This window comes from Podarcis liolepis, assembly GCF_965112155.1.
Source record: "Podarcis liolepis genome assembly, chromosome: 5".
Classification (NCBI taxonomy): Eukaryota; Metazoa; Chordata; class Lepidosauria; order Squamata; family Lacertidae; genus Podarcis; species Podarcis liolepis.
Genome location: NC_139556.1, coordinates 42,299,314 through 42,326,339, shown reverse-complemented (window position 1 = coordinate 42,326,339; position 27,026 = coordinate 42,299,314). Strand labels below are relative to the sequence as shown.

The following is a 27,026-nucleotide window of genomic DNA, read 5'->3' as shown; positions in this document are numbered from 1 at the left end:
TCTTTAAGTTTTGCTTGTAGCTGCTAAAGAGACAAGCTGGTTTTTTCTATTTAAAACTGAGAAGTGGATTGCTTCTTCATGTTTTTCTCCTGTTGTCATCATGGTCTTGAAAGCCACCTGCAAGCAGTGCACAAAGGACCACTGGTAATCATGGAACATAAAAGAACAACTACAAGTCCATTGCTCCAGTGGAACCTTAGGTACTCTTTGTAGAGAAGCTCTGTATCTCTTCTTTTAGGTTTTAAAGACAACTCCCACAAATCAATCTGTGTTTCCAAAAGCACACATGATTTGTCCCATGCAGTACATCCATCCTTCGGAGGCACTGAGGATGCTACACTAACCGCTGTTGCTGTCTGTACAGTAGTTGCAAAGTTATGCCTTGGCACTGGGTGCAACAGGATGCACAATTCCATACACTAATGTGCCATCCCACCACGTCATAGAATTAAGACCACTGACCTTGAAACCTACACTTGTAGGGCTGTATCCAATTAATCCAGTGGTTCTCAACCTGTGGGTCCCCAGATGTTGTTGGACTACAACTCTGGCCTTGCTAGCTAGGGATGATGGGAGTTGTAGTCCAACAACATCTGGGGACCCACAGGTTGAGAAAGGCTGAATTAATCTATACCAAGAGTAGACCCACTAAAACCAATGAACTTAACTTATAGCTAACTATTGATTTCTGTGGATCAATTTTGGATGTGCCTTAGCCTGTCACAGTCCATAGGATTAACATGTATTAGAACAGGGGTCAGCAAGGTTTATCTTGCCTGGGCCGGATCGGTCCCGTGGAGATCCCTCTGTGGGCTGGATCGCGTGTGCACCCGTGATTTCCAGCATCTGCACATGTGCAAACGCAATTTCCGGCGCTGCAGAAGCGAGTCGCTGCGCTGCGCTGATTTAGCGCAGCGCATGAGTGGACAGCTCAGTTCAGGGGCTGGTGAAATGACCTCGGCGGGCTGCTTCCGGCCCATGGGCCTTAGGTTGCTGACCCCGTATTAGAATGTGTGCACCCTGCTTCCTGTTTCCTGCATCACATGGGAGCTACATCACTAAGTTTGCAATGCATTTGCTTAAGTTGTCCCAGTGCCGCCGTCTCCTTATTACGCTTGAAAGAGCTGTTTCTCAAGAATGGCGTTACGAAGAGTAAACTAAACAGAACAATATATTGATTTTCACCTGCAAGCCATTTGCGATTTCTGCGAGGAAAATATTGCACAGTCCAGGGCCAAGTGGTGTGTGATGTATGAACTCATATTCCTGTGCTCAAAATTGCTATTTGTGGTGAGATAAAGCAGCTCCCCCCCCCCAACATAACACATAGCTGGCTTTTAAAAATGGTTTTACGGTACCTGTACATTAATAATAGCAGCCTAATGCTCTGGTTGCAAGGATTCCAGGGGTGGAACAGGAAGGCACTAGCCCTCCCATATTGCCCCCTCCCCCCAAAAAAAATGTTATTCAAAGGGATACACTTTCTGAATGAGGAGTTACCCTATAGCCATCACAGCTGATAGCCATTGAGAGATTTGTTCTCTGCAAACTTGTCTAATCCCCTTTTGAAATTATCTAAGCCAGTGGTCGTCGTCACCGAAACTTGTGGCAGTGAATTCCATAAATGAATTAGGCATTGTGCAAGAAAGTCTTTCTTTTCTTTTTTTCCTACTGCCAATCAATTCCTCGGGGTGGCTCATTTCTCAAATCTCATGAGTGGGAGGAAAAGGTAACTTTCCCCACACTGTGCGTAAGTTTGTTTTCTTATATATAAATCTCTGTCGTGAGCGATAGAGAAAAAGATCAACCAAATTTTTAAACACATAACCTTCTAAATAATTTATAGTTCTTAGTGTTTGGAGGAGGGGACCTTCCCCCCCCAAAAAAAAACTAAATGCACACTTTCCTTGAACACAGTTAGTCTTGCTTGTGAGTAGACATGCATAGGGTTGTGCTGTTAGTTGTCTTTTCCCCCCTGAGTTAATAATAAATAATTCAGCTTTCCCTCATAAATAATATGCTTCAACACAGTGAATATAAAAAACACAAAAATACATAACACGGCAACAAACAATAAACACACATGCACACAAACAGTTTAAAAGGCCATGTTGTTGTTAGTTGTTTAGTCAATGTCCGACTCTTCGTGACACCATGGACCAGAGCACACCAGGCACTCCTGTCTTCCACTGCCTCCCACAGTTTGGTCAAACTCAAGTTGGTAGCTTCGAGAACATAGATTGTTTAATTAGCCAAAGACCTGAGAGAAGAGGAATGTTTTTGCCTGGCACCTAAAGATATGTGATGAAGGCACTAGCCGAACCTCCCTGGGAAGAGCATTCTGCAAGTGGGGAGCCACTGCAAAAAAGGCCCGTTCTCATGTTACCACCTCCTGGACCTCTCATGGAGTTGACCTATGAAGAAAGGCCTAGGATGATGGTTGCAGGGTCTGTGCCGGTTCATATGGGGAGAAGCGGTCCTTGAGTTCTAAAGTACAGATGACTCCTGGCTTACTGAGAACAGGCACTGTGTGGCAAGAAAGAGTACACGCAGTACTTCAAATATGGCAGCGGCATAAATTTCATACAGCCTCACGATGCTGTTCATTTTGTTTGATCCCTTTCCTAACAATCCGAGACATGACATTTTAATTTGTCACCACCGGCGCACGCTCGGCTGGCATGTGGAGAGGGGTGTGTGGCTGAGCAGGAAGAGCAGCTCAATGAGAGTCCTAAGAGCCAGACAGATAGACTTTGGCCTCTGGGCCTGAGCTTTCCTCTCTCTGTACTAGAACTGCCTAAAATAATAACAGTAAGAATGCCTATCGTGTCCTTCCAGCAGCTGGCGCTTGGGTTCTGTAAGCAGCATTGCAGCTGTAAGGATGTCCCCGCTCCTTAAAGAGTTGGGAGAGGCTACAGGAGGCTGCCAGCACAATTGTGTTCCTGTTATCTGTCATCTGTGTCACAACAATATCAATAGCTCCTCTGCAATACACAGCACATAACTAAGCAAGCAACCACCCACAGTACATAAAAATGTCAGAAATGTCTGCGGCTGTTACTGGGGAAAGAGCTGGGAGCTAAGTGTCTGAACCACCGTTAACCCTTATCTAGGCCCTGGCCTTTCTGTCAGATCCTGAATATTGTCATAACAAAGCAAACTGGATGTACACACTGTAGATATTTTGAATTCATCTAGGAAGACAATGCAGCTATTTAGCTCCCCCCAGCCTCTGGAATTCTCAATGAGTATTCTTTACCATTGTGTTCTATGAAGCATTGTTTGCTTATTCTGTCTTTTGCATTTTTATATTTTACAAGCAGCCCTCCTTTCTCAAAATGTTCTTTTGTCTTGGCTTCTTAGATAAAAAAATTTCTCACAGAAATGCTTCAAAACTGTCAGTTTATAAACATACACTAAGCCATGTCTGCTCAGGAGTTCCAAAGAATTTAATGGGGTTTACTCCCAGGTAAGTGGGGTTAGGACTGCAGCCTAGTTTTTTCCCCTCCCTCCATCATAATTGTATTGAAAGGCAGTTTTGCACCATACTTCCATGAGGCTGTAAGTCCTATACCCACTTGTCTCATTGAACCCAGTGAACTTACATCTGAGTAGACACAAACAGGATTTCACTCTTCATTTCTATTAACAAAAGATGCATTGGATGTAGTAGCAAACAACTGCTAATAGATGCTATTGATTAGTCATTTTATATATGTAAACACCATGTTGGCACTTCACCAGTTCCTGAATATTATGGGACAAAATCCAGTGTTCTGTTGAAATGCACCCATTGGGCTTGTGCAGTGCTCACAAACTGTTGGACAAAAACAAGGCAGTATCTGCAGGGCTTTGTCTATCAGCTCAAGGCATTTATCTATGTATTGAGTAGCATCTGCTCATCTACTGTACTATGGTTGAATGAATCACAAATCAAAACTTTCAGAATGAGTATCGTATGCAAAGAACGGGCTGTGAAATCAGAGGACTTGATGCCGACTTCTGACCACTGTTGGTTCTACTGCTCTGATGGGACTGCATGCTCTCTCTGTCTCCAGCACCTCTCCTCTCCCAAGAGTCTCCCTGCAGTGCCAGCCTTAACTACAGTTTTGTACTACAGTGGTACCTCAGGTTATGAACTTAATTCATTCCAGAGGTCCGTTCTTAACCCGAAACCGTTCTTAACCTGAGGTACCACTTTCGCTAATGGGGCCTCCCGCTGCCACCGCACCGCCAGCGCAAGATTTCCGTTCTCATCCTGGGGCAAAGTTCTCAATCCGAGGTACTACTTCCAGGTTAGCAGAGTTTGTAACCCAAAGTGTTGGTAACCCAAAGCGTTTGTAACCCGAGGTACCACTGTACAGCTGCACTAACATTAACCATGGTTAAAACTAATGAGGGAAACAAGGGAAACTTGTTTCAAACCTTAGTTAAGTGGAAACACTGGTTAAGGTTGTTGGGATAAAGTTGAGCCGGAGTGGGGAAGAAGAGTCCAGTCCCCACAGCTCACCCCAACTCTTATAATGGCCGGGTTTGCACATCACACTAAGTCCAAAGGTGGACATTATTTATTTCACACAATTTATATATTGCTTGATTGTAAGAAAGAAAGAAAGAAACCTCAAAGCAGACTACAAAAGGAATAAAACAAAAGTATCAGCTATTTAGAATATTCACATAATCATTAAAATCAGTGATGAGCTGAAAAGAGATTAAACATTCTACATATCTGAGTAGGCTTGCCTAAACAAAATTGTGCTGGAGAGTTGTAGTGGATTTACCATTGGGGCCGCTTTGCGCCTCCCCAGTCATTTTGCTGCTGTGCCACCCTAAGGCATGGCATGGCTGAGCTATTTCCAGAGTAACCAAGAGCTGTAAACTAAGAACAAACCTTGGTATCGGCTTGGGGCTAGTCTGGGGAGAACTAAGCCAGGCTTCCTCAACCTCAGCCCTCCAGATGTTTTTGGCCTACAACTCCCATGATCCCTAGCTAGCAGGACCAGTGGTCAGGGATGCTGGGAATTGTAGTCACAAAACATCTGGAGGGCCGAGGTTGAGGAAGCCTGAACTAAGCCATGAACCCAGGTTCAAACAACACACGAAACCGTGTGTTGGGAGGAGTAAAGCAGTTACAATCTCCTTCTCAGGAGCTTGAGGCTCGTGTCTCTGGGCTAAGCCATGAGCTGGTGTATATAAACCAGACCATTGTGTGATCATCTTCTAGAGTGATTTGTTTGTTTTTTTCCAAAGTCCCATGATCAAAGTGCACGTGGCCTTTATGGCGCCTCGGGGACTAGACAACTCTTACACTGCTTTTGGATGTAGATTGCTTGGCCTTAAAATTCTCATAATTTGCATACATTTGCAATAAGGGATTTTTTTTTTAATATAAAGCATCTTAAACCATTTGTTTTTTTCTCCTTGGCATGAGCTATGCAAGAAAGGAAGGAGTGGCATTTCATGCTCCTGTGGGCCCATATTCGTACACCGGCAAAAATCCGCCTCGATAGGTGGTTGGTGGCGCTGCAGAGATTGTAGACAAAATGGGTGGGCCACAGGGAGGGTAGCTAATCAGTTGTGCAGGTGGTTCAGGTATCTGCTTTTCACACAGATAATTAATGTGTACAAGTAGCTGCTAATTGCACATTTCAGGAATGATTTATGACAGAGCGGAGGGGAAAGAAGAACACAATCTAATTTCATTCGGAACCTCTGCCATTCATACAATGGTATCAGCACAGCTGTGAGTTGGGACATGATTAATGAACAGGGAGTAAACACACAGGCTCTATAAGGAGAGCTTTGATGGCATGCTTGTCAAAACCGAAAGTGGCATTTACAGCAATGGATCGGTAGCACTATAGGTTCATTTGCACGTCGGACTCAATGCTGGTCTTGGTTCTTGGACGAAGATTATTATTTTTTATGCCCATCAGAATAGCTCCTGTTTTGAAATATAGACTACTAGTATTGTTCTTTTATGAGGAGGGTGTTTGTTTTTTGGCTTCGGAGCACAATGTTAAGCTACACACTTCCTTTCTTTGTGGCAATCTACAGGGGGAAAACTTTGTCCAGGGGGTTCATATGCTTCTTTTGGTACATTAAAGCTGGCTTAATATCTGTCTCTGGTATTGTGTCTTCACTGCTGCTGCCTAGGAACACAACTCTATAAATAATCATGTGTTGTATCAGGTGATACATAAATAATATTGTGACTGCCTCAGAATAGCTGAATAGGAATATTGCTTGCTTTTGTGGTCAAATGGGGCTGTTCTGCATAGCCTTGTGGTTTGGTTTTATTTTGCAGGTAAATTTTAAGATGACAGTTTGGGTTCTTGTTTTTATGTTTTTATCATAACTTCTTTTCTAGGCAGAAGAGTACAGCAGCTAATATTACCACCATATGAGCATATTTTCTTGAGTGGTTAGCATCTTAATTTGCTATATTTTAATATTCTGAACAGCTAATTAGTTTTACCTCCGAAAAAGTAAAACTAGTGCTTCTTTAACAATTCTGAGCTAATCTTTGAAAGGAGCTAATTCCCACATGGTGGGCCCCTAGTATAAAAGCAAAGTTGAACACTTTCTGAGCATTCATAAGAAATTCATATTGTGTGTTTTTAATGCTCATTGCTGTTTCTTTTTCTCAGAATAATAATAATAATAATAATAATGGACCTGTTCACAATACTTTTAATTCAGCATCATGTTTTCCTTTCTTCATTTATTTTGTTTTGAAATTTACATTTTTCATGACAATTCCCCAAATCAGTGTACAATAAAATATTAAAATTACAAAACAGCATCATAAAGCAAAACATTAACAATAGCTTGAAACCTATCACGGTGTAAGTATTGCAGCTTAAAATGTACTCAACAATTACCTTTTTTGAAGAAAACAAGGGTTTATTTGTTTTAATTCTGGTTTCTTTTTTTTCCCCTATTAGCTTTTGGAATTTGACAAAGAGCTGTCAGTCTTTAAAGACAAATTATATGAACTGGACATTTCGTTTCCTCCCAGGTAAGATATGTATGCAAGTGGTCTATTTAATTAACATCCTAACTCTAAGCACACTTTGGAAATCTGGTGAGAACTAGAATGCCATTCATTGTAAAGTTAGTGTTGTTGGGAATGTAAAAGAAACTGTATCCAGTCCTGCAGTTTCAGTTCTCTGGATTAAGGCCAGAATGTTTTATATGGATACTGTTAATCATCTAAAAGTCTTATAGTTCTCATTTCTTTAAATTTGCTTACCAGCATGGATTTTCTCATGTTTATGTTCAACTGTTATAGAACTACAGGCATGTGATTTCCCCCTGAAATAAAGGTTTCTACTATGATACCTGCCTAAAGGGGGCAAAAATAACCTATATTTCACCAATCTTGAAAAGTGAACTGTGGAACTCTTGCAATGAAGTGAAAATGTTTGGTGTAATTACTCTTGCTTAATGAGAATTCAGAGCCAATTGCACATTAATAGAGGATTTAATGTTAGGGTTATAATTTTACTTCAGTTTAATTTAATTTGTAATAGACTGGTAGTTCTTTAAGATTATAAAAGTAACAATGTACCCTTAAACACCTTGTGTTAAATAGATCTCTGCCTATCAACATCCCCCCTCCTTCCAAATTTGTCCTAACTTCCAAATAGAAGAGATTTTATCTGTAACTTGTTTTTGGAGAACAGTTAACTCAATTTCCGTATAATAGATATTTTGCAAGAGAACTGAAGCAATCCATTATTTGTATGAATGACAGGCTTATATTTTTAAGTGTTTTCTGTTATGCGGTTGTTGTTGTTTTTAAAAAATGATGTTCATTGTGGAGTAGTCAAAAACATGGGATGCATGTGCTAGTGCACACAAGAAACCATCTCTAAAGGCGTTAAGAGTGGCTATAATCATTAGTCAGCTAAGGGAACCAACAAAAAGAAAGTTAAAGAATTATGCTGATGAATTGTTATTAATAGCTCAAAGCATTTCAGCCCAAATTTGTTATTTCAGGGCCTTTGTATAAGAGATAGAAGATGTATGCCAAATAGCATTAGCTCTCATTGTATATTTAGGTGTATACTATCTACATAAAAGAGGACTTTGCTTTTCCTAAAGAACAGGTTTGTTATTTCTTAAGTTAGCATGGCCGAACTTTCAGTAGTGAAAATGTGCATCTTAATAAATTTCACAAGGCTGCTTTCCATTTTGATAAGTATTCATATACCCTCAGAGAAGTAGATTTAATACACGAGGGACAGCTTTAGGGGTATGAAACCCTTATACTTTTCACACTCATGCTATGAGAAAGGCCTCTTCACTGGGCTTCTGCCCTCCACACACTGGAACTCCTGCCAACCTCTCTCACCCAAAGCATAAACTTGTAGATGCACTCCCTGCTTCACATATGTTAAGGCTCTGATTCTTCTGGTCCTTCCCAGACCCCTGGTCCTTGTGATTTCCCCACCTCCACTTGCCCTGTATTAGTACCAAGCTAGGATTCTTGCTGCTTTGCGTGCCTTCAACCCTCCATTCTTCCCCTATGTTAGGGGTGCATTACTCGGTCCCTACCATAGTAATTCCCAACACACGCACACACCACTGCCAGGATTGGAGGGTCTTGTGCTTGAGTCTCACTGGTGGGTTACCCACAGGCATCTGATTGGCCACTGTGAGACCAGGATGATGGACTAGATGAGTCATTGGCCTGATCCAGCAGCCTCTTCCTATGTCCTTCCTTAGTTCTCATCATCTGCTTGGGTGAAAAAGCACCCATAGAAATATCATTAAGAATAATGAAGAAATGAAGTTGGAAGAAAGCAGGTACATGTTTTATCTCAAGAGACAAAAACAGATACCTGCTGTTTAGAAATACCGACTGAGGGATTTGCGCCTTGTTTTGTTTTGTTTAAAGCTTCCCAATAGGAGAAGCTAAAAAAAGGTAAAGGACCCCTGGACAATGAAGTCCAGTCAGACTTGACTGTGGGGTGCGGCACTCATCTCGCTTCAGGCAGAGGGAGCTGGCATTTGTCTGCAGACAGCTTTCCGGGTCATGTGGCCAGCATGACTAAACTGCTTCTGGTGCAACGGGACACGGTGACAAGTGCCAGAGCACACAGAAACACCATTTACCTTCCCGCCACAGTGGTACCTATGTACCTATTTATATACTCACGCTAGTATGCTAAAAACTGCTAGGTTGGCAGAAGCTGGGACAGAGCAACAGGAGCTTACCCCGTCGCACAGATTCGAACCGCTGACCTTCCAATTGGCAAGCCCAAGAGACTCAGTGCTTTAGACCACAGCGCCACCCGCTCCCTTGCAAATAGGAGAAGACTCGCTCATCAGATGCAAACTCCACTCCAGAGTTTGGGGGAGCTGGGAGGAAAAGTTGCATTAATCCTTTTTATAAACAACAGGAAATAAAAGCAGGAACATAGAAATGGTAAATAGGTGGGAGGGTATGGGATGGTGTTTTGATGAGGACCACATTGAATGGACACTGTAAAAAGCTTGGGTGCATAGTTCAGAATAATCCGTCATGTAGAAGCATCTTTGTCACCATAAGCTTTTTTGGAATTGAAGGCAAGAGTGTGCGGAGTTTGTTCACATTATGGGATGAGAGGGCTCTGTCCAAACTATATAAAAAGGAATAAATCACGAACAGGGGACGGTCCATAAAACAGTGATTACATAACAAACTGTAGCGAGAGAATCAAGTGTGCCAAGTATATTTTGGGATGCAGAGGAAGGCGAGTGCCCCGTAAGTTCATGGAGGAGCCACCATGTTCTAAGGCAGGGGTCAGCAACCTTTTTCAGCCGTGGGCCGGTCCACCATCCCTCAGACCTTGTCGGGGGCCAGACTATATTTTTTGGGGGGAAATGAATGAATTCCTGTGCTCCACAAATAACCCAGAGATGCATTTTAAATAAAAGCACACCTTCTACTCATGTAAAAACACCCACAAATAACCCAGAGATGCAGTTTAAATAAAAGGACACATTCTACTTGTGTAAAAACACGCTGATTCCCAGACCGTCCGCAGGCCGGATTGAGAAGGCGATTGGGCCCCATCCGACCCCCGAGCCTTAGATTGCCTACCCCTGTTCTAAGGGCTTTCCTTTACTGGGCAGAAGAAAGAAGTGCAGAAGAAATGAAATGCATTTCTTACGTAAGGCAAATGTGCACAATAGATTAAGACTGCAGTTGTCATGAGTCCTGAGATGTCGCCAGGCTCAGGCACAGAGTGCCAGACTGAGATGGACAAGGAGGGGGAACTGGAGGATGGCATGAGGTGGGTTAAGTCAGGGGAACAGAGGCTGAAAGAGGTCAGTAATTCCCTCCCCCAAGATACAGCTGCTCTGGATGAGGAAGCTCTCATCCTTCCTCTCAGATAAGAGCCTCTGTTGTGGTGGTCTGAGCAGGAATCGCGACAGCAATCTTAACCCCTTACCTGGAAATACGACCCATCGAATTCAATGGGCTTCAAAGCAATGAGTATTTTGGTTCCTTGTCAGTCTACATCCTTTTGCCAGCTAAGTAAATGAAATACTAAACTGAAAAGAGAATGTGTCAATGACTGAGTTGCTTCTTAACACATTGTAATTGCCTCCGTTGGCCATTAAAGATGGATAAAGTATGGTTTCATCAGTAAACGGGTTTGCCTTACTAACTAAGGAAGGGGCATTATTTATTTGAAACATTTGTAAGACACTTCTAAATACGCTCAAAGCAGCTGACAAAATGATCACAGGTACATAAACCAACAGAGCAAAAGAGGTGAGTGCTTTGAGAATTCTCAGCCACCCCATCCAGAAATGGTAGCGCTCTTAAATTTCTTTGCGGCGGAAAATGTACCCTGAAGAAAGTTGCATTCTCCCTGACTTGCGTTTTGGTTTCAAGAATGCGATACAAGCTGTAAATTCATATCACTTACCCTCAAGAAGTCATCCGTCAGGGCAGGCGTGACAGCTTTGAACACTGCACACCCCCGTGATGAATTTGGCTTTCCCGTGTTAGTGGTGCTCCTGGAGCCAGAGAGCCATGACACTGCTGTGATGAAGTGCCAGTGGTCTGACAAGAAGAGTCAAGATGACTTGTTTAGGTACAGGAGGCAGTAAATACGCTGGGACCTGAATAAAAAAAGACGATGGCGCGCCTAGACTTTTGGCAAGCAATGGGAAGGAGAGTAGTGTTTTGAGAGGGTTTGGGGTGTTTTCCCCTCCCCCAAAACTAATTCATAAAAAACCAACTCGCAATCTTTTGAGGTTATCCGTTCATTTTCTTGGTATGGGAGCTGCTGTTTAGCATTCAAGTTTTATACGTTGTTTAAGGCAATTTAAAGAAGATATTTTTACTATAATCCTTCAAATGCAATAAGCACAATCGAAGCACTTTTAAAACCTGCTGGCTTTGATAGCAGGCTTTAGCACATGCTTAGCTTTGCCCCAGCAAAATCAACAGGGTTTTGAGGCTACAGTCCTCTAGACACTTCGCTCAGAGTAAGTCCCATTGAGCACAATAGGGCTTCCTTTTGAGTAGACATGTATACAGTTGCAATGAAAATTTGGCTCGATTGCTGCATATGCAGCATTTCAAGGTTTAAAATATGCTGGACTATATATTGTTAGAACTTACTTCCCCAGGGGCACTTTGAAGGCCAAAAGGTGGTGTGCAAATTATTTTGTATAAGATATGTATATTATTTTCCAAAACTAGCAGAATGACCAACACCACAAAAATCAGGGCAGAGAGGGAGTCTGTGTTTTTCAGGTACTAATATAGGAGCTCAGAGCAACGGTAGAGTTCATCTGTTTTCCTATTGCTGCTTAGAATCTTCACTATGCTTACAAGAAAAAATTCTGTCCTCGTGTGCAACAGTCTTGCTCTGATTTTGAAAACAGCTGCATCCCCCTTTAAATCCCCCGAAAACAGTGTCCATAACTACAGTATATATGTTGTGCTTCCCAGTAGTAATATTATTACATATTTGTACTGGTTTGTTTCTACTGTGAATCCTAAAGTGATGCTTTTGTTATACCGTGCTTTCTTTCTTCTTCTGTTGACTGCTGAAATAGTTACTGAGATCTTTAACCCTTCTTAGCAATGAAAAAACTTTAGTCGAGAATCATTATCTAACAGGGAGCAGAAATGAAGTATGTTTCTAGAAGTCTGTCCTTATGGAACATTGCATTTGAATACTAGGATTTGTTTGGGGCTGGGGTGGAATTGCAGGTCCCTAGGCCTGCATGTAAGAAATACATTTTTTAAAGTTTTCTTCTGTTTCTAGCTCTCAGGAGGAAAAAGGGGTTGTATCATTAGCATTAGCATTATCATTCCTGGAGAATTTAAAAGTGAAGCACATTATAAACTGTATTGTAATCAATGACCATCAAAAGCTCTTAACTTTGGGCTCTATCTATTCTTACTGCTGTGGTCCAAATTCCGAAGATGTTGTACAAAGTGCTCACTCTTTTTAGGTTTGGGAGACGTAATTTGAAAATAGTTACAGCTTCATTGTGGGGGGGGGGGGGGGGACCACAACAAAAAGTCAGTTCTTGTCTTTTAATTTTTAGTTATCATTGAAACCATGCTTTTTAGGCTAACCACAATGTTAAACTTTTTCGCTTTTTTTTTACATTCTAACAGTAATTTGGAAATTATATGTAATTTGTAGCTGTCTCATCAACAGTTCTTAAGGCAAAACTTCATGGTCATTAATACACAATCAAGTAATTAAATTAACACATGAAGTAAGCCCTGTGCTAGTGGCCGTTAACTTTTGCATCAGGAAAACCATCAAAATTGTATCTGAACTTTCCAGAATGTTGCTGTTTGATTGCAAGAAGATATACTATTGGTTGGAGACTCTGCAACTGCTTGGTGCTATGTGGATCAAGATTAGCATCTATCTAAGGATTCTTCGGGACGCGGGTGGCGCTGTGGGTAAAACCTCAGCGCCTAGGACTTGCCAATCGCATGGTCTGCGGTTCGATTCCCCGCGGCGGGGTGCGCTCCCGTTGCTCGGTCCCAGCGCCTGCCAACCTAGCAGTTCGAAAGCACCCCTGGGTGCAAGGAGATAAATAGGGACCGCTTACCTAGCGGGAAGGTAAACGGCGTTTTCGTGTGCTGCGCTGGCTTGCCAGAGCAGCTTCGTCACGCTGGCCACGTGACCCAGAAGTGTCTGCAGACAGCGCTGGCTCCCGGCCTATAGAGTGAGATGAGCGCACAACCCTAGAGTCTGTCAAGACTGGCCCATACAGGCAGGGGTACCTTTACCTTTAAGGATTCTTCACATCCAGCCCAGATGTTATTCTGCTCCTGGATCATTTGAACCTTGGTTTTCACTCCCAAAATTGGAGCACAAGTTGAGAAATGTTTCTCAAATGAAATTGCATCTTTCTTAAAGGTTGCCAATGCACTTAAATAAGATATAGAAGGAAAGAGAAAGCCATCGTTGTTAAGGCATATGTATGTTCTAATCAATTGTGCTATATTTAATTTGATTTATGTACATTCAAAATTGAAGTTCAGGATCACTTGTGGAAATTGCCCTCATTTGAGGATGCAAGAAGAGGATTTACAACCCCCAAAGCGCTAGCCTTTCCGCTCATGTCGTACATGAATTTGCCATCTTTCTGGCAAGTCCTTACACAGTTACCCATTATTTTGAGACTTTGCTGGGATCTCTAGACTCTGCTTCTTCATTTTTTCTTCAATTTTTTAAATTGAAACTTTTCAACATACAATAAGAGCCAAACAAATATAAATAAACATATAAAAAGGAGAAAACAAAGCAAACACACAAAAGAAAGACAGCAGAGAGGAAAAGTGGAAGAAAGCCTCCATCGGAGGTGCGTCTTAACCCTTGTGCCACACAAAAGTTGCAGGACCCTCCCAGCTCTCACCTGGTAGATTCTACTTCTTCATAAAGAAATGAGAGACTACATAGCAAGGCAAACAGAACTGAACAGACCTCCTAGTGCTGCACCTGCTCTCAAGGACAATGGCTTTAAATGGCTTCTGCAGAGAGGACTCCTGGTCACATTCTCAGACAGAATTGAGTTGAGAAGGACACACAGGAGATGTCTATCGGGCATTTATTGATTAACCCACATGAACCGAGAGTGAAGCTTAGCATGCCCCCAGTATTCTCCCATGGCCATATTTTCACTGTTATCTTAATGGTGAAAAGATGTGATGTTAATTACTGAATGTTGTCTACTGGAGCCATGTGTATGTTTCTGACCTTCAAGAGGTACTTAACCACCTGTGTGGATGATATTTTCTCTTTTTCAATGGCCTGCTTCACACATAACACTAACTATGCTATGGTTTGCTTAGCTCATGATTTTATTAACAAAGCAAATGTTAACCGCGATTGGTCCCACAGACAATCAGACAAGGTTTTTCCAAGGTTTGGCATGTTTTCTAGTTATGACTTTATAGCTTGGTAAACGTCTTGGTTGGGGTGGGCAACCATGGTTAAGGGTGAGTTCTGGGTTTGCACGTAACACTTGTTAAAGGAAAGCAAGTTTCATAAACCAATGGCAGACCATGGTTTAAGATCGTGGTTTGTTGGCAGTAAACAAACTATAGTTAAGCTGCTGGGCAGTTAATAAAGCGTGGCTTAGCAGTATATGCAAACCAAGCCACTAAGAGTTGGCATTAACTGACAGAGAAGATGGATGTGTTTATTAGCCAAGTCCTGTCTCCACCCCAATTGAATGCCTGCTGGCACAAGGACCAGCACAGCCCACTTCTGATTTATTGGTGAGCACTGACACCTGAAAAGTCATCCCTCTGGTGGACCTCAGGGTTGGGGTTGTGGGGGGGGGGTAGTCTTTTATATAGCAAATGGTGAGGCCCGTTCATTTTAAACACACTCTTGTTTTCTGCTGTACTAGCGGCGAGAAACTGACTCTAATTCTTTTGAGCGCTGTAGGTTCTGTCAGTCACCTGACACCCTGACATTAAACAAACAGCAAGCTCTGGGTAAGCTGAAAATAGGTCTTTGGTAGACTGTAATCACTATGGAAAGGTGGTAGGTGTGAAAAACGAAATAAGGACATTGTGGTTCGCCATGATACAGGTGGGCAATTGTTAACTTTATCACCTCTCTCTATTAATTATTATAATTATTCTTGTAGCTGTTGTATGGCAGAGATAGGAGCTGACTTGCCAGGGGTTCACACCCAGCTACAAGGTTTGCTTTCAGATAAGTGTGCATGCACAGTAATCTCGTGTATTAATCATTCTCTTAAAAGTGACCTGTTCTTGTTTGTCATTGCATTAGGCTGTCATGTAATTTACTGGTTGGACATATGTTCGTGTCTTAGATATCTTCTCTTCTCTTTGTGAATTCCACATAAACCCCTTCCTTCAGCAGACACCCCCACCCCCCCTCACCCCCACCCAATGCTGACAATTTCTTTGCTTTGACACATCTAAGCGAGAATGACAGGTCAAATCTCATTCATAGCTGTGGCATTTTCCGTCTGGATTTCTTTCTAGCTTCCTAGCAGAAGTATATTCTGTGGACCTATTCTGTAGAGAGAACTGGCTTATTTTCCTATTGTCCCCTCCTTCCAAAGAATTTGGACTTTATTCCGTCGCATTTCTTCTTTTCTCGGCACTGCACTGAGCAGCGTAAAGCAAGGTCATTCTGAAATACGGCAATGTCCTTTCTTTCCTGATTGGGGTGGGGGGGAGACGGACGGACACATTTGCCTTTCTCAGTAGCATTGTTCAGGCATTCATCATGCAGAAGCACTCTTAACTGCACCCCCAAGGAAAATCAGGGTTCCAAAATGCACAGAGGCCTCCACAAGTACAGGATTCTTCCTTGCTGTAGACAAGTCATCCTTGAAGATGCAAAGACCAATGGGGAAGAAAGGGCAGATGTAGAGCACTCATGCATGTTCCCCTCTCCTTCCCTGTTTATTTAAGGCCCATTATGAGTGTCTGAATAGGGCTGTCGTAACCTGGGTGCTGTATTTAGTCTCCGCGTGTTACTGGTGATAGCATGAGGTTATTAAACAACTGCTGTTTTATTTTCTTCTCCTTGGTTTCTCTGTGTGGAAACTTCCCCTGTCAGCACTGTCAGAGTCCAGGTTTTGCAAGAACTCTCTCACTGTAGGAGGAAATCTTACAATAACTCCAGATGCAATGTTGGAGAGGTTTTTAAAAATGGCCATGATGAACAAGGAATGGTTAAGTTGACTTGTTGTTGTTGTTGTTTAGTCGTTTAGTCGTGTCCGACTCTTCGTGACCCCATGGACCAGAGCACGCCAGGCACTCCTGTCTTCCACTGCCTCCCGCAGTTTGGTCAGACTCATGCTGGTAGCTTTGAGAACACTATCCAACCATCTCATCTTCTGTCGTCCCCTTCTCCTTGTGCCCTCCATCTTTCCCAACACCAGGGTCTTTTCCAGGGAGTCTTCTCTTCTCATGGGGTGGCCAAAGTATTGGAGCCTCAGCTTCACGATCTGTCCTTCCAGTGAGCACTCAGGGCTGACTTGTAGAGTGGCTCTATCCATTTCTTCCACAATATTAGATTAGTAAAGTGCTTATTTCTAGCATAAAAGGGTTAAGCAAACCTAATTTTCTGTGTTGGTACACTTAGAACAGGACTGGAGAATCTGTGGCACTTTGGATGCTGTGGACTACAACTCCCATCATCCACAGCCAGCGTAGCCAGTGGTCAGAGACGATGGGAGTTGTAGGCCAGCAATGTTTGTGGACCCAAAGTTGAAGATATTGCCATACTAATTTCTGTTATTCCTGTCTAAGCAGGCTAAATATACTATAGTTGGTATTTATTGTTCCAACCTTTATGGCCATTACAACTAACTAAACATGCCCTCAGAGGATCCAGGAAAGGCATTATTGACATTAACATTCATTGAGGTTGACACCGTCACCCAGGCAATTCACGAGTGTGTGGTGTGGATATGAGCAGATTTTATGTACCAAGAAGAGGATAAGGACCCACCATCTTGCAGCAAAAAGGAAGTTTTTTTAAAAAAAGATATTTATTGAAATTTTATATAATAAAACAATCTTCACAAAAAGACAGAAAAGAAAAGAAACAGTAAACATTATCACAATCAAACAAAAGCAAAAGAATACACTAAAAAACATAAAAAGATAGAAAAAAAGAATCTTAAAAAAAAACAGAAAAATCCAGTTTTTTACTTATTGTTTTTATAACCTTCCTTCCTGACTTCCTCACATCTCCCTTTTCTGTGTTCCCCTTTACACAATCATGTTCAGCAGTTCTTTACCCTCTCTCAAATCTTATTCTATATTATACATTTCAGCCTATTATGTCTCCAATTTTCCTTTCCTTTTAAATCCATTTTTGCCTGTTCTTTATAACTTAATCCTTTTATATCAGTTTAAATTTGACATAATGTTGTTCTGGTTTTGTTTTTTCCCCACCCTTATTCTTTTGAAACATTTCTTACATATTCCTTTTAACTATGTCACTAATGCCATATTGTCTTTATATCCTGCATCAATTTAACATTCAAACATTTTACAATGTTTTTGCAAATAGTCTTTAAACTTCTTCCAATCCTCTTCCACAAACTCTTCTCCCCGGTCTCGGATTCTGCCAGTCATTTCTGCCAATTCCATGTAGTCTATCACTTGCGTCTGCCATTCTTCCAGGATGGGCAAATCTTGTGTCTTCCAGTACTTTGCGATGAGTATTCTTGCTGCTGTTGTTGCATACATAAGCAAAAAGGAAGTTCTTAGTCATCTTTTCCCTAAATGGAAACATTCCATTGCATCCATATTACTAGAAATAGCTAATGCAGCAAGAGGCAATTGTGCAAGCTCATTGCAACATAACAAATGGTCTATACAGGCCTATAAAAACTACTACTGTACTTGGAATAATTCTACCTTGTTTTGTTTTTTTGTATGTAACCCTATGTGAAACAATGATTCGGGACCTGTTTATCCTCCTTACCCTTTGCTGCCAAATTGCCTGGCTGACACACACATACACACCTCTTTTATTGTGACCTTTGACTCGGATTGTTAGCTTGGTCACCATGGTGGTGTTCTACTATTTGCAAGCGGCAGCTGTTTAACTCATTGTACTTTAACTCTTATGTTTGCAAGCCTTGTTTGCCCTCCTGATTTTGCTCAAATGAAATACACATCGTGGCCAGTTAGCTAACAGGGGATCAGAAATATTAGCATTTTGGTCAGTGCAGATTGGTCAATTTAATTCCAACAGAAGTGTATCTTACAGCTTGACCTGATGCAAAGGATGAGCACATGATGAAGGCTCATTAATTATAGCCATTGCCTAAGAGAGATGTTTCAAATGAACTAAGCTGATTGCATCAACAGACTGTTTTGCTTTGGGGTTTTTTGTACTTGAGGCTCTGCAGATATAGTAATATTAATTAGTACTTTAATCCGTGGGAAATATTTACTGGGTGTCTAGCTATGGACAGCTAGCTATGCTTATTCTTAAAGGGCTTTTTTCCACATTTGCCGCACAATCCTATCAAATGCAGTATTAACAAGCATCCTGGTTACCTTAAGACAAAATCAGGACCTCGCTTATGAAGAATGCATAGCATGTATACCCTGCAGCTGTCCATGGCAATCCATGATCCTTAGAAGGTGACAGTATTACAGAATCCCTTTAGAATCTGCACACAAAAGTCTTCCCTGAAATCTAAAAGTACATCTGTTTGGGGGCAAGGGGGTTGCACTAAACTAAAATAGATTATGACTTGGTTGCAGGCCAAGTTAGAAACCTATCATTTCCTTCTGAAAGTAAGTTATCCACATGTAACTGGCCACAGGATTGTTGACAATAGGTGAAAGTCACCTTCCACTGAACTCAATAGCAAACCATCCCGTGATTTAAATGGAGGTACATTTCAGTCTTGGCCAAACTCCAAAGGTCTCTGATGTGCACAGAGTCCAAAAATATTTGAAAAAATTGCAGAGAATGTGGCATCTCCTTTGAATCAGGGTGAATATCTCATTATTCTTTTTTTCCAGCTCCTCCAAATGTTTTGGAGTTAGCAATTTGGACTTCATTCATTTAATGCAATTCAAGCACAGCAGACATTTTCTTATAGTCACAGAATCCTGGGTGCATGATGTGTGTCCATTATACCAGGCATTACATCAGATGTTGACCCTGCAAAAGTACTTCAAAATGAAATCAGAATTCTTTTGGTACATCAAGTAAATAAAGCTTAAAATGTATCATCCCGTTGATAAACCACATTGGGATATACTACTCTATCTTCAAATTCCAAGCTGTATAAATGATTCTATGATTCTATGATTCTATGACTGCTTCAGTGAATGATATATCCCACAAAAACTACTGGAGATTTATACAGCTTGGAATTTGAAGATAGAGTAGTATATCCCAATGTGGTTTATCAAACGGGATGATACATTTTAAGCTTTATTTACTTGATGTCAAATACAACATTTCCTGCTTCCTAGAGTGGACACACAGGGGAATATTGCTCCAGACAGGGAGGACTTCCTGTCATACCTGTTCTGGAACATCCTCCCTGTGTATGTGACCAGGTAGCGGGGCATGACCCTAGCAGACCCTATAAAAGGGCTAGTCATGCAGCCATCTTTCTCTTTTTGCTCTTTTGGGGTTCTTTTGTTGCTCTTTTGCCATCTTCCTCTCTTCCTCTCTGAAGAGCAGTGGAATGCTGAAGTTCAAAATTGGCATTTGACAGCACAATATGGACCTTCAAAGGTCCTGCAGTTTTTGTGCAAGACAACAATAAAGCCCAAGTCATTTGACTTTTCTCAGAAAGTACCCTAATGGGAGTTGCCAAGTTGTGAAATGAACCTTTTGGTTAGGAAACTGTTTTCTTTAATTGGGTGTCTTGTTTGTCCATGGTACCAAATGCTAGCATTCAGATATTTGCCTAGATTTGTTACAAACCTGGGCTCTTCCAGAATTCTTATTGCTTTGAACCTCTTGAAGCGGAACCAGGTCATCTCATCACAGTAAACCATGGTTTGCCATGAATGCAGAGATCTCTCCCACTTTGCTCCTCACCTAGCAGAGTATCAAACTACAACTCCTGGCTTAGCATTACTTCTAAACCTGAGGCCATGGTTTGTTTCTCTTCAGATAAACCACAGTTGGTAAGCCAATAACAAACCTTGGCTTCATACCATGATTTGCTTGCAGTGAATCCAACCACAGTCTCCAATTCATATGTAACACTAGGCCAGAGATCATGGTCTGTTGCGCCCACTTGAAATGGGAGCCATGGTTTACCATGATGTGCAAAGGCAGCCAAGTGTTTGTTTTATACTGGAAGAAGGCTTTTATGTGTACACATAACTAAGATATATGTAGGACAACCCTAGGGAGGATATGGGCATGATGGGGAGGGTGGGGAACTGACTTCCTCGTCCAGGCTGTCTCACAACCACTAAAATTTACTCTCTTGTAAGAGACCTTGTTCATTGCTTCCTCAGCTGTTATCAGCAAAACACAGAAACAGAGGAATAAGTTTTATAGCAGATTGGACAATTTGTGAAAATACACTGGATGCACAGCTAGCGCTGTTTTAGCAGCTGCACTTTCATATGTGTCAGGGGTTTAGGAGCAGAGGCACGGGCAAGGGAGGAAACAGAGAGCGAAGGGGAGGAGGCAGAAGAAAAGATGAGTGATGACGACGACCCGAGATCTCCTAGTCTTTCCAGTGAATCAGAGGATTCACAGAAAGGAGCACCAGTGGCCAGGGCAAGGGGGGAGTCTAGGGGGGCACCCCAGGAAGATAGAGCCAGAGGGGACTCAGGGGGGAGCAGCTGGAAATCGGGACCAGCGTCACCGCCAGGAAGCAGGGAAGAGGAAAGGAGCCAGGGGGGAAGCGCTGGCAGCTCACCACAGGAGGGAGGGCATGAGTCAGGAGTGGCCACACCTCCATCGGGGAGCGAAGAAACGGTTAAGAGGAAAGTGGAAGGTTGGGCGCGCGCGCCAAGTTCAAATGCAGAGGAAGGCGGCGCAGTAAGCAGCCCCGAAAGGGAACCAGGTCCTAAAGCCCGGCGCAAGGAGGCAGGAGGGTCCGGGTCAGCGTCAGAAGAATCCCGGAAGGAAGAAGCCCCGGGGGGTAGAGGGACCCAGAGGAGGACAGTCAGGCGGAAAAGGTGGAGCAAGGCTAGGATATTAAGTTGGTGCACACGGGGCGGAGACTCAGACGGAGCTTCGCCGATCTAGCTACTAGACGTAGAGTTGCGCGCAGCAGCGTGAGAATGGAAACTGTAATTCAATAAAGACTTTTACTTAATGATCGCTGGCTAGCGTGATCCTCTGTGAGCTAGGATCTTCAAGCAGCTCTGATAGTAAGCTCCGTCTCACGATTGTGGGCATCTACAGCCTCGAGGAGGGGAGAGAAACAGGTGCCTACTAGCGAGCTCACGAACGGCAGACGACATGACGGCTGAGCAGCAGATAGAGGAACTCAGAAAAGCAGTGGCACAACTGAATGCCGAGGCTCTCGCATCCAGGAAGAGAGAGGAGGAGGCAGCTGCCGCCTGCAGGGATCTCCAGGTCAGGTTAGACGTGCTGACAAAGCAGACACCCCGGCAGGAGGGAATTGGGTTGGCGAGACGGACAGGCGGGCTGGTCTCTCACTTCGATGGGAACCTGCAACAGTATCCCAACTTTAGAGCCGACGTACTGTGCGCACTGCAACTGTTGCATAAAGACTTTAGAGATGAGCAAGAGAGAGTGGGATTCATCATGTCTCATTTGCATGGGGATGCTAGAGCATGGCTAGGCAATTTATGGAGAGATAAGGATCCGGCGCTCCAGAATGCAGATGCCTTTATTAAAGCGATGGATGGGTGTTTTTTATCAAGTATTGACGTGGATCTTGCACGGAAGGAGGTGCATGGGCTGAGACAAGGGGGGGCCAGCGTCAGGCAGTATCATGCCCGCTTTTTCGCCTTGGTCAGTGCCCTGGAATGGGACAGAGATTCGGCTCCTGTAAGAGACCTCTTTTGGGAGGGGCTGCACAACTCGATTAAAGATGAGATCGCGAGGGGGGAGAGACCCCGAACCACCCAGGAGGTCGTTCAGAGGGCACTGGCAGTGGGGGTGAGGCTGGAAGGACGTCCGTGGAGCAGGGACGAAGGGCGTGGAGGGCGCGAACCAGCCAGGGGCCCCTCCTTCCTTCCCAGAGAAGCAGCGCGGGCGCAATCCACGCCTCCGCCAGGAGGAGGAGCCGAACCTATGGAGGTTGGAGGTGCAAGGGCTCAGTCAGCAACCAGAGCCCTAGCACCGGCAGCAGTGAAAGCGAAGCCTCCTAGAGGGAACAGGAAGTGTTACGTCTGTGAGGAGCCAGGGCATATGGCAAAAGAGTGTCCCCAGAGGCTCCACAAGCTTACTGCAGCCTCGGCAATGGTGACTGCAGCAACGCAGCAAGGGGGACCACAGCAGGGAAACGACGCAGTCTGGCTGGAGGAAGAGGCCCTGGGGCCCAGCCAGACGTGTTAGTGACGCAGTCCCCAGAGGTTTTACAGCCCGTGAACCCCCTCCCGCCCAAACCAGTGGTGAGGCTCACCGCATCTCTCCAGCTGCCCAATGGAATCACCATTGACGTGCCAATCACCATTGACTCAGGCAGCAATGCGGACTTTATAGGGCAGGACTTTGTCGACAAGCACGCTATACAGTTGCTGCCGGCCACACTGCCCCTGCAGGTTGTCACGGTGGATGGCAGGGAGTTGCTAGGGGGGCAAGTGGTGAAGCAGACGCCGCCCATGGCGATGCGACTTGGAAATCACAAAGAAATCATCAGCTTCAATGTCACTCAACTATCGGATACGCCCATTGTATTGGGAATGAGTTGGCTGGACAAGCACAGCCCAACGCTGGCTTGGTACCAGAGGCAGCTGATCTTCGGCTCTTCCTTTTGTGCTGAACACTGCATCGTGCCCCGGCAGGAAGGAGAGGAAGAGGAGTCACAGCTGCTGCTAGGCACGCTGCAAGCGATTCCCCACAAGTACGCAGAATTTTTGGAAGTTTTCTGCGAGAAGGAGGCAGACAGGCTACCCCCTCACAGACCATATGACTGCAAGATTGACCTGCTGCCGGGGGTGGCGCTGCCTAAGGGGAAACTGTATTCCATGTCAGAGGACGAGCTGCAGGAACTCAAACAGTTCATAGATCATAATTTGGAGCGCGGTTTCATCCGAGAGTCCAAGGCAGCGGGGGGCAGTCCAGTATTCTTTGTTAAAAAGCGAGACACGCCCCAAAAAAGACTGGTCGTGGACTATCGCATTTTAAACAATGGGACCAAGCCGTCGGACTTCCCCATGCCCCGAATCGACGACCTCCTGGCGAAGGTGCGGAAGGGGAAAGTGTTCACCAAGTTAGACCTGCGAGGGGCGTACAACCTCATTCGTATGCGGGAGGGAGATGAGTGGAAGACGGCCATGTTCACGCCACTGGGTACCTACGAATACAGAGTTATGCCCTTTGGATTGCAAAATGGCTCCCACGTTTTTCAAGCTTTCATGCATCACGTGTTGGCGGGACTTCTCTACAAGACGTGCGTCTGTTTCTTAGATGACATCCTGATCTTTTCGGAATCGCAGCAGGAGCATGACAGACACGTCAAGGAAGTGCTGACCAGACTAAAGCAACATAGGCTCTACGCCAAGCTGGAGAAGTGCCAATTTGACGTGACGGAGGTGGATTTTCTGGGCTACAAGTTGTCTGACAAGGGGCTCGCCATGGACAGCGCCAAGGTTCGCGCGGTATTGGATTGGAAGAGTCCACGCAACCGGAAGGAGGTCCAGAGGTTTGTCGGCTTTGCGAACTTCTATCGCAAGTTTATCAAGGGCTTCGCTATGCAGACAGCGGCCATCACAGACACGCTTAGCTCCAAGAAAAAGAAGTTCGTTTGGACAGAGGAGGCGGAGCAGTCCTTTCAGGCACTCAAGCGTCTCTTCGCGTCGGAAGAGCAGCTGCTTCACGTCAACCCCAGCAGGCCGATGAGGGTGGAGACAGACGCCTCGGACAGAGCCGTGGGGGCGGTCCTGCTGCAAAAGGACCAGCAGGGGGTGTGGCGACCGGCAGCGTTCTACTCCAGGAAGCTCAGCAAGTCCGAGCAGAACTACACCATCTGGGACAGGGAGTTGCTGGCCATTCATGCAGCGTTCAAAGCGTGGAGGCACTTCCTGATCGGCGCCAAGCACACGGTGCAGGTTTGCACGGACCACAAGAATCTGGAGCACTGGCGCACGGCACAGTTCCTAAACCAGAGGCAGATACGTTGGGCTGAGTTTTTTGCGAACTTCGACTTCCGCATAGAGTATGTCCCGGGGGACACTAACATCATGGCGGATGCCCTCTCCCGTAAGCCACAGTATCTGGAGGACGCAACGCCAGCGGCCGCCATGCACATCTTCGCACCAACAGTATGGGCGTGCGCCGCGGCCACCGTGGACCTGGAGGCGGTGCGACGAGCGTTGCAGGATGACTCCTTCGCGCAAGCAAAGATGGCAGAGGTGCAAAGGGGCACGGCTGCGGCCGACGGTTTCCAGCTACGAGATGGATTGCTCATCCGTAAAGGGGCCATCTACGTGCCGGGAGACGACCTTCGCGCCAAGGTGCTGCAGCAGCTGCACGACGCGCCCACGGCCGGGCACTTTGGCAAGGAGAAGACGGTGGAATTAGTAGCCAGGGATTTCTGGTGGCCTGGGATGAGAGGGGAGGTCGCAGACTACGTGGCGAGGTGTGACACCTGCCAGAGGGCCAAACCAGTGCACAAACCGCCGGCCGGACTGTTGGAACCGCTGCAAACTCCGGTCGAACCTTGGGAAAGGGTGGCCCTGGACTTTGTCACGGATCTGCCCAGCTCAAGGGGCAAGACGGCAGTGCTGGTGGTGGTAGACCTGTTTTCCAAGATGGCGCATTTCATTCCGTGTGCTAAGGTGGCCACGGCGGAGCAAACCGCCAAACTGTTCATAGACCACGTGTTCAAGGTTCACGGTCTGCCACGGTCTATTCTGTCCGACCGGGGGCGGCAGTTCATCTCGAATTTCTGGCAGAAGCTGATGGGCTTCCTGAACGTCAAGATCAACCTGGCGTCGGCGAGACACCCGCAGACCAACGGGCAAGCGGAGCGGGTCAATGCCATCATGCAGCAGTACCTGAGATGTTATGCAAATCAACAGCCTGCGACGTGGGTGGATTACCTGCCGCTTGCCGAGTTCGCCTACAACAACACGAAGCACGTGTCCACGGGGGTCACGCCGTTCTTCGCCAACAACGGGAGGCACCCCAGAACCTTCCCGGGACTGGAAAGGATGGGGGAGGGGGAGCCGCAGACAGCAGATGCGTTCGCGTCGGAGCTGCAGGAAGTCCACGATCAGCTGAGGCGCCACCTGGAGCTGGCCAAGCACGCATACAAGGTACAAGCGGACAAGCACAGAAGGGTTGGCGAAGAGCTCCACGTGGGAGACTGGGTTTGGTTAGCAGCCCACGCAGTGCCGGCCAGGTCGTTGGCCAAGAAGAAACTAGGGCATAAACAACTGGGGCCCTACCAAGTCGAAGAGCAGGTCAACCCAGTAGCGTTCAGACTGGCACTTCCGGAGGGTTCCAGAATGCATCCGGTATTCCACAGATCGGTGCTCACTCCCTACAGGGCACCGCACAGGTTCCAGGAACCCGGAACGGCGCCGAGTCCGGTCAGAGACAGAACAGGGCACGCGGGAGTGGCACAGAAGGAGCGCATCAACGAAGTCACGGAGATTTTGGACTCCAGATGGGGGGAAGAGGGGGTAGAATACTTTCTCGCCAAGGAGGGCACCCCGGCCAGTGTGAACAGCTGGGTGCCGGGCTACGCCTTGGACGAACCTCTCCTCAAAGACGAGTTTCATGCCCTCTTCCCCCATAGACCTATGCCAGCAGACTTTTTCGACGACTGGCTTTTCACGCCCACGCTTTCGGCCAGCACTTTCCGGGGGTTCGACTCGGACGAGGACCCGACACAAGACGTCCGTTCCCCGGAGGGGTCACCCTCGGGATCTGCATCAGAACCCTCGTATTGGTGGGACGATAGACCAGAGGAGCAGTTCCGCAGACGGTGGCTGGAAGGCCCAGGACGAGCAACACCGCCAGGAGGAAGTGAGGGAGAGACGGACATGGACGTTTTCGGGGACGACCCTGGTTTCGAGCACGGCGGCACAGAGATGGAAGCGGAGGTGCCCGTTGTCGACGAGAGCAGGGAGGAAGACCCGCGAGACTTCAGATGGAGACCCGCCACGGGAAGCGACCGATATCCGACGTTCGTCCCTTTGCAACAGCAGCCCCCAGCTCCAGCACCGGAAGGAGGGGAGGGGGGAATGGGGGGCTTCGAGGGGGGGATGGATTTCAGGGGTTTAGGAGCAGAGGCACGGGCAAGGGAGGAAACAGAGAGCGAAGGGGAGGAGGCAGAAGAAAAGATGAGTGATGACGACGACCCGAGATCTCCTAGTCTTTCCAGTGAATCAGAGGATTCACAGAAAGGAGCACCAGTGGCCAGGGCAAGGGGGGAGTCTAGGGGGGCACCCCAGGAAGATAGAGCCAGAGGGGACTCAGGGGGGAGCAGCTGGAAATCGGGACCAGCGTCACCGCCAGGAAGCAGGGAAGAGGAAAGGAGCCAGGGGGGAAGCGCTGGCAGCTCACCACAGGAGGGAGGGCATGAGTCAGGAGTGGCCACACCTCCATCGGGGAGCGAAGAAACGGTTAAGAGGAAAGTGGAAGGTTGGGCACGCGCGCCAAGTTCAAATGCAGAGGAAGGCGGCGCAGTAAGCAGCCCCGAAAGGGAACCAGGTCCTAAAGCCCGGCGCAAGGAGGCAGGAGGGTCCGGGTCAGCGTCAGAAGAATCCCGGAAGGAAGAAGCCCCGGGGGGTAGAGGGACCCAGAGGAGGACAGTCAGGCGGAAAAGGTGGAGCAAGGCTAGGATATTAAGTTGGTGCACACGGGGCGGAGACTCAGACGGAGCTTCGCCGATCTAGCTAC

General features: G+C 45.7%; 1 protein-coding gene across 5 annotated transcripts in view; it reads left to right on the top strand.

Moving 5' to 3' along the window:
• The window catches only part of INPP5A (inositol polyphosphate-5-phosphatase A), a 231,293-nt gene that overhangs the window by 191,449 nt on the left and 12,818 nt on the right, over positions 1-27,026 (top strand). For all 5 annotated transcript variants that reach the window (XM_083506000.1, XM_083506001.1, XM_083505998.1 and 2 more), the window contains one exon: positions 6,948-7,021. In XM_083506000.1, coding sequence (XP_083362126.1) covers positions 6,948-7,021 — 74 coding nt within the window. The remainder of the gene's footprint in view (positions 1-6,947; positions 7,022-27,026) is intronic.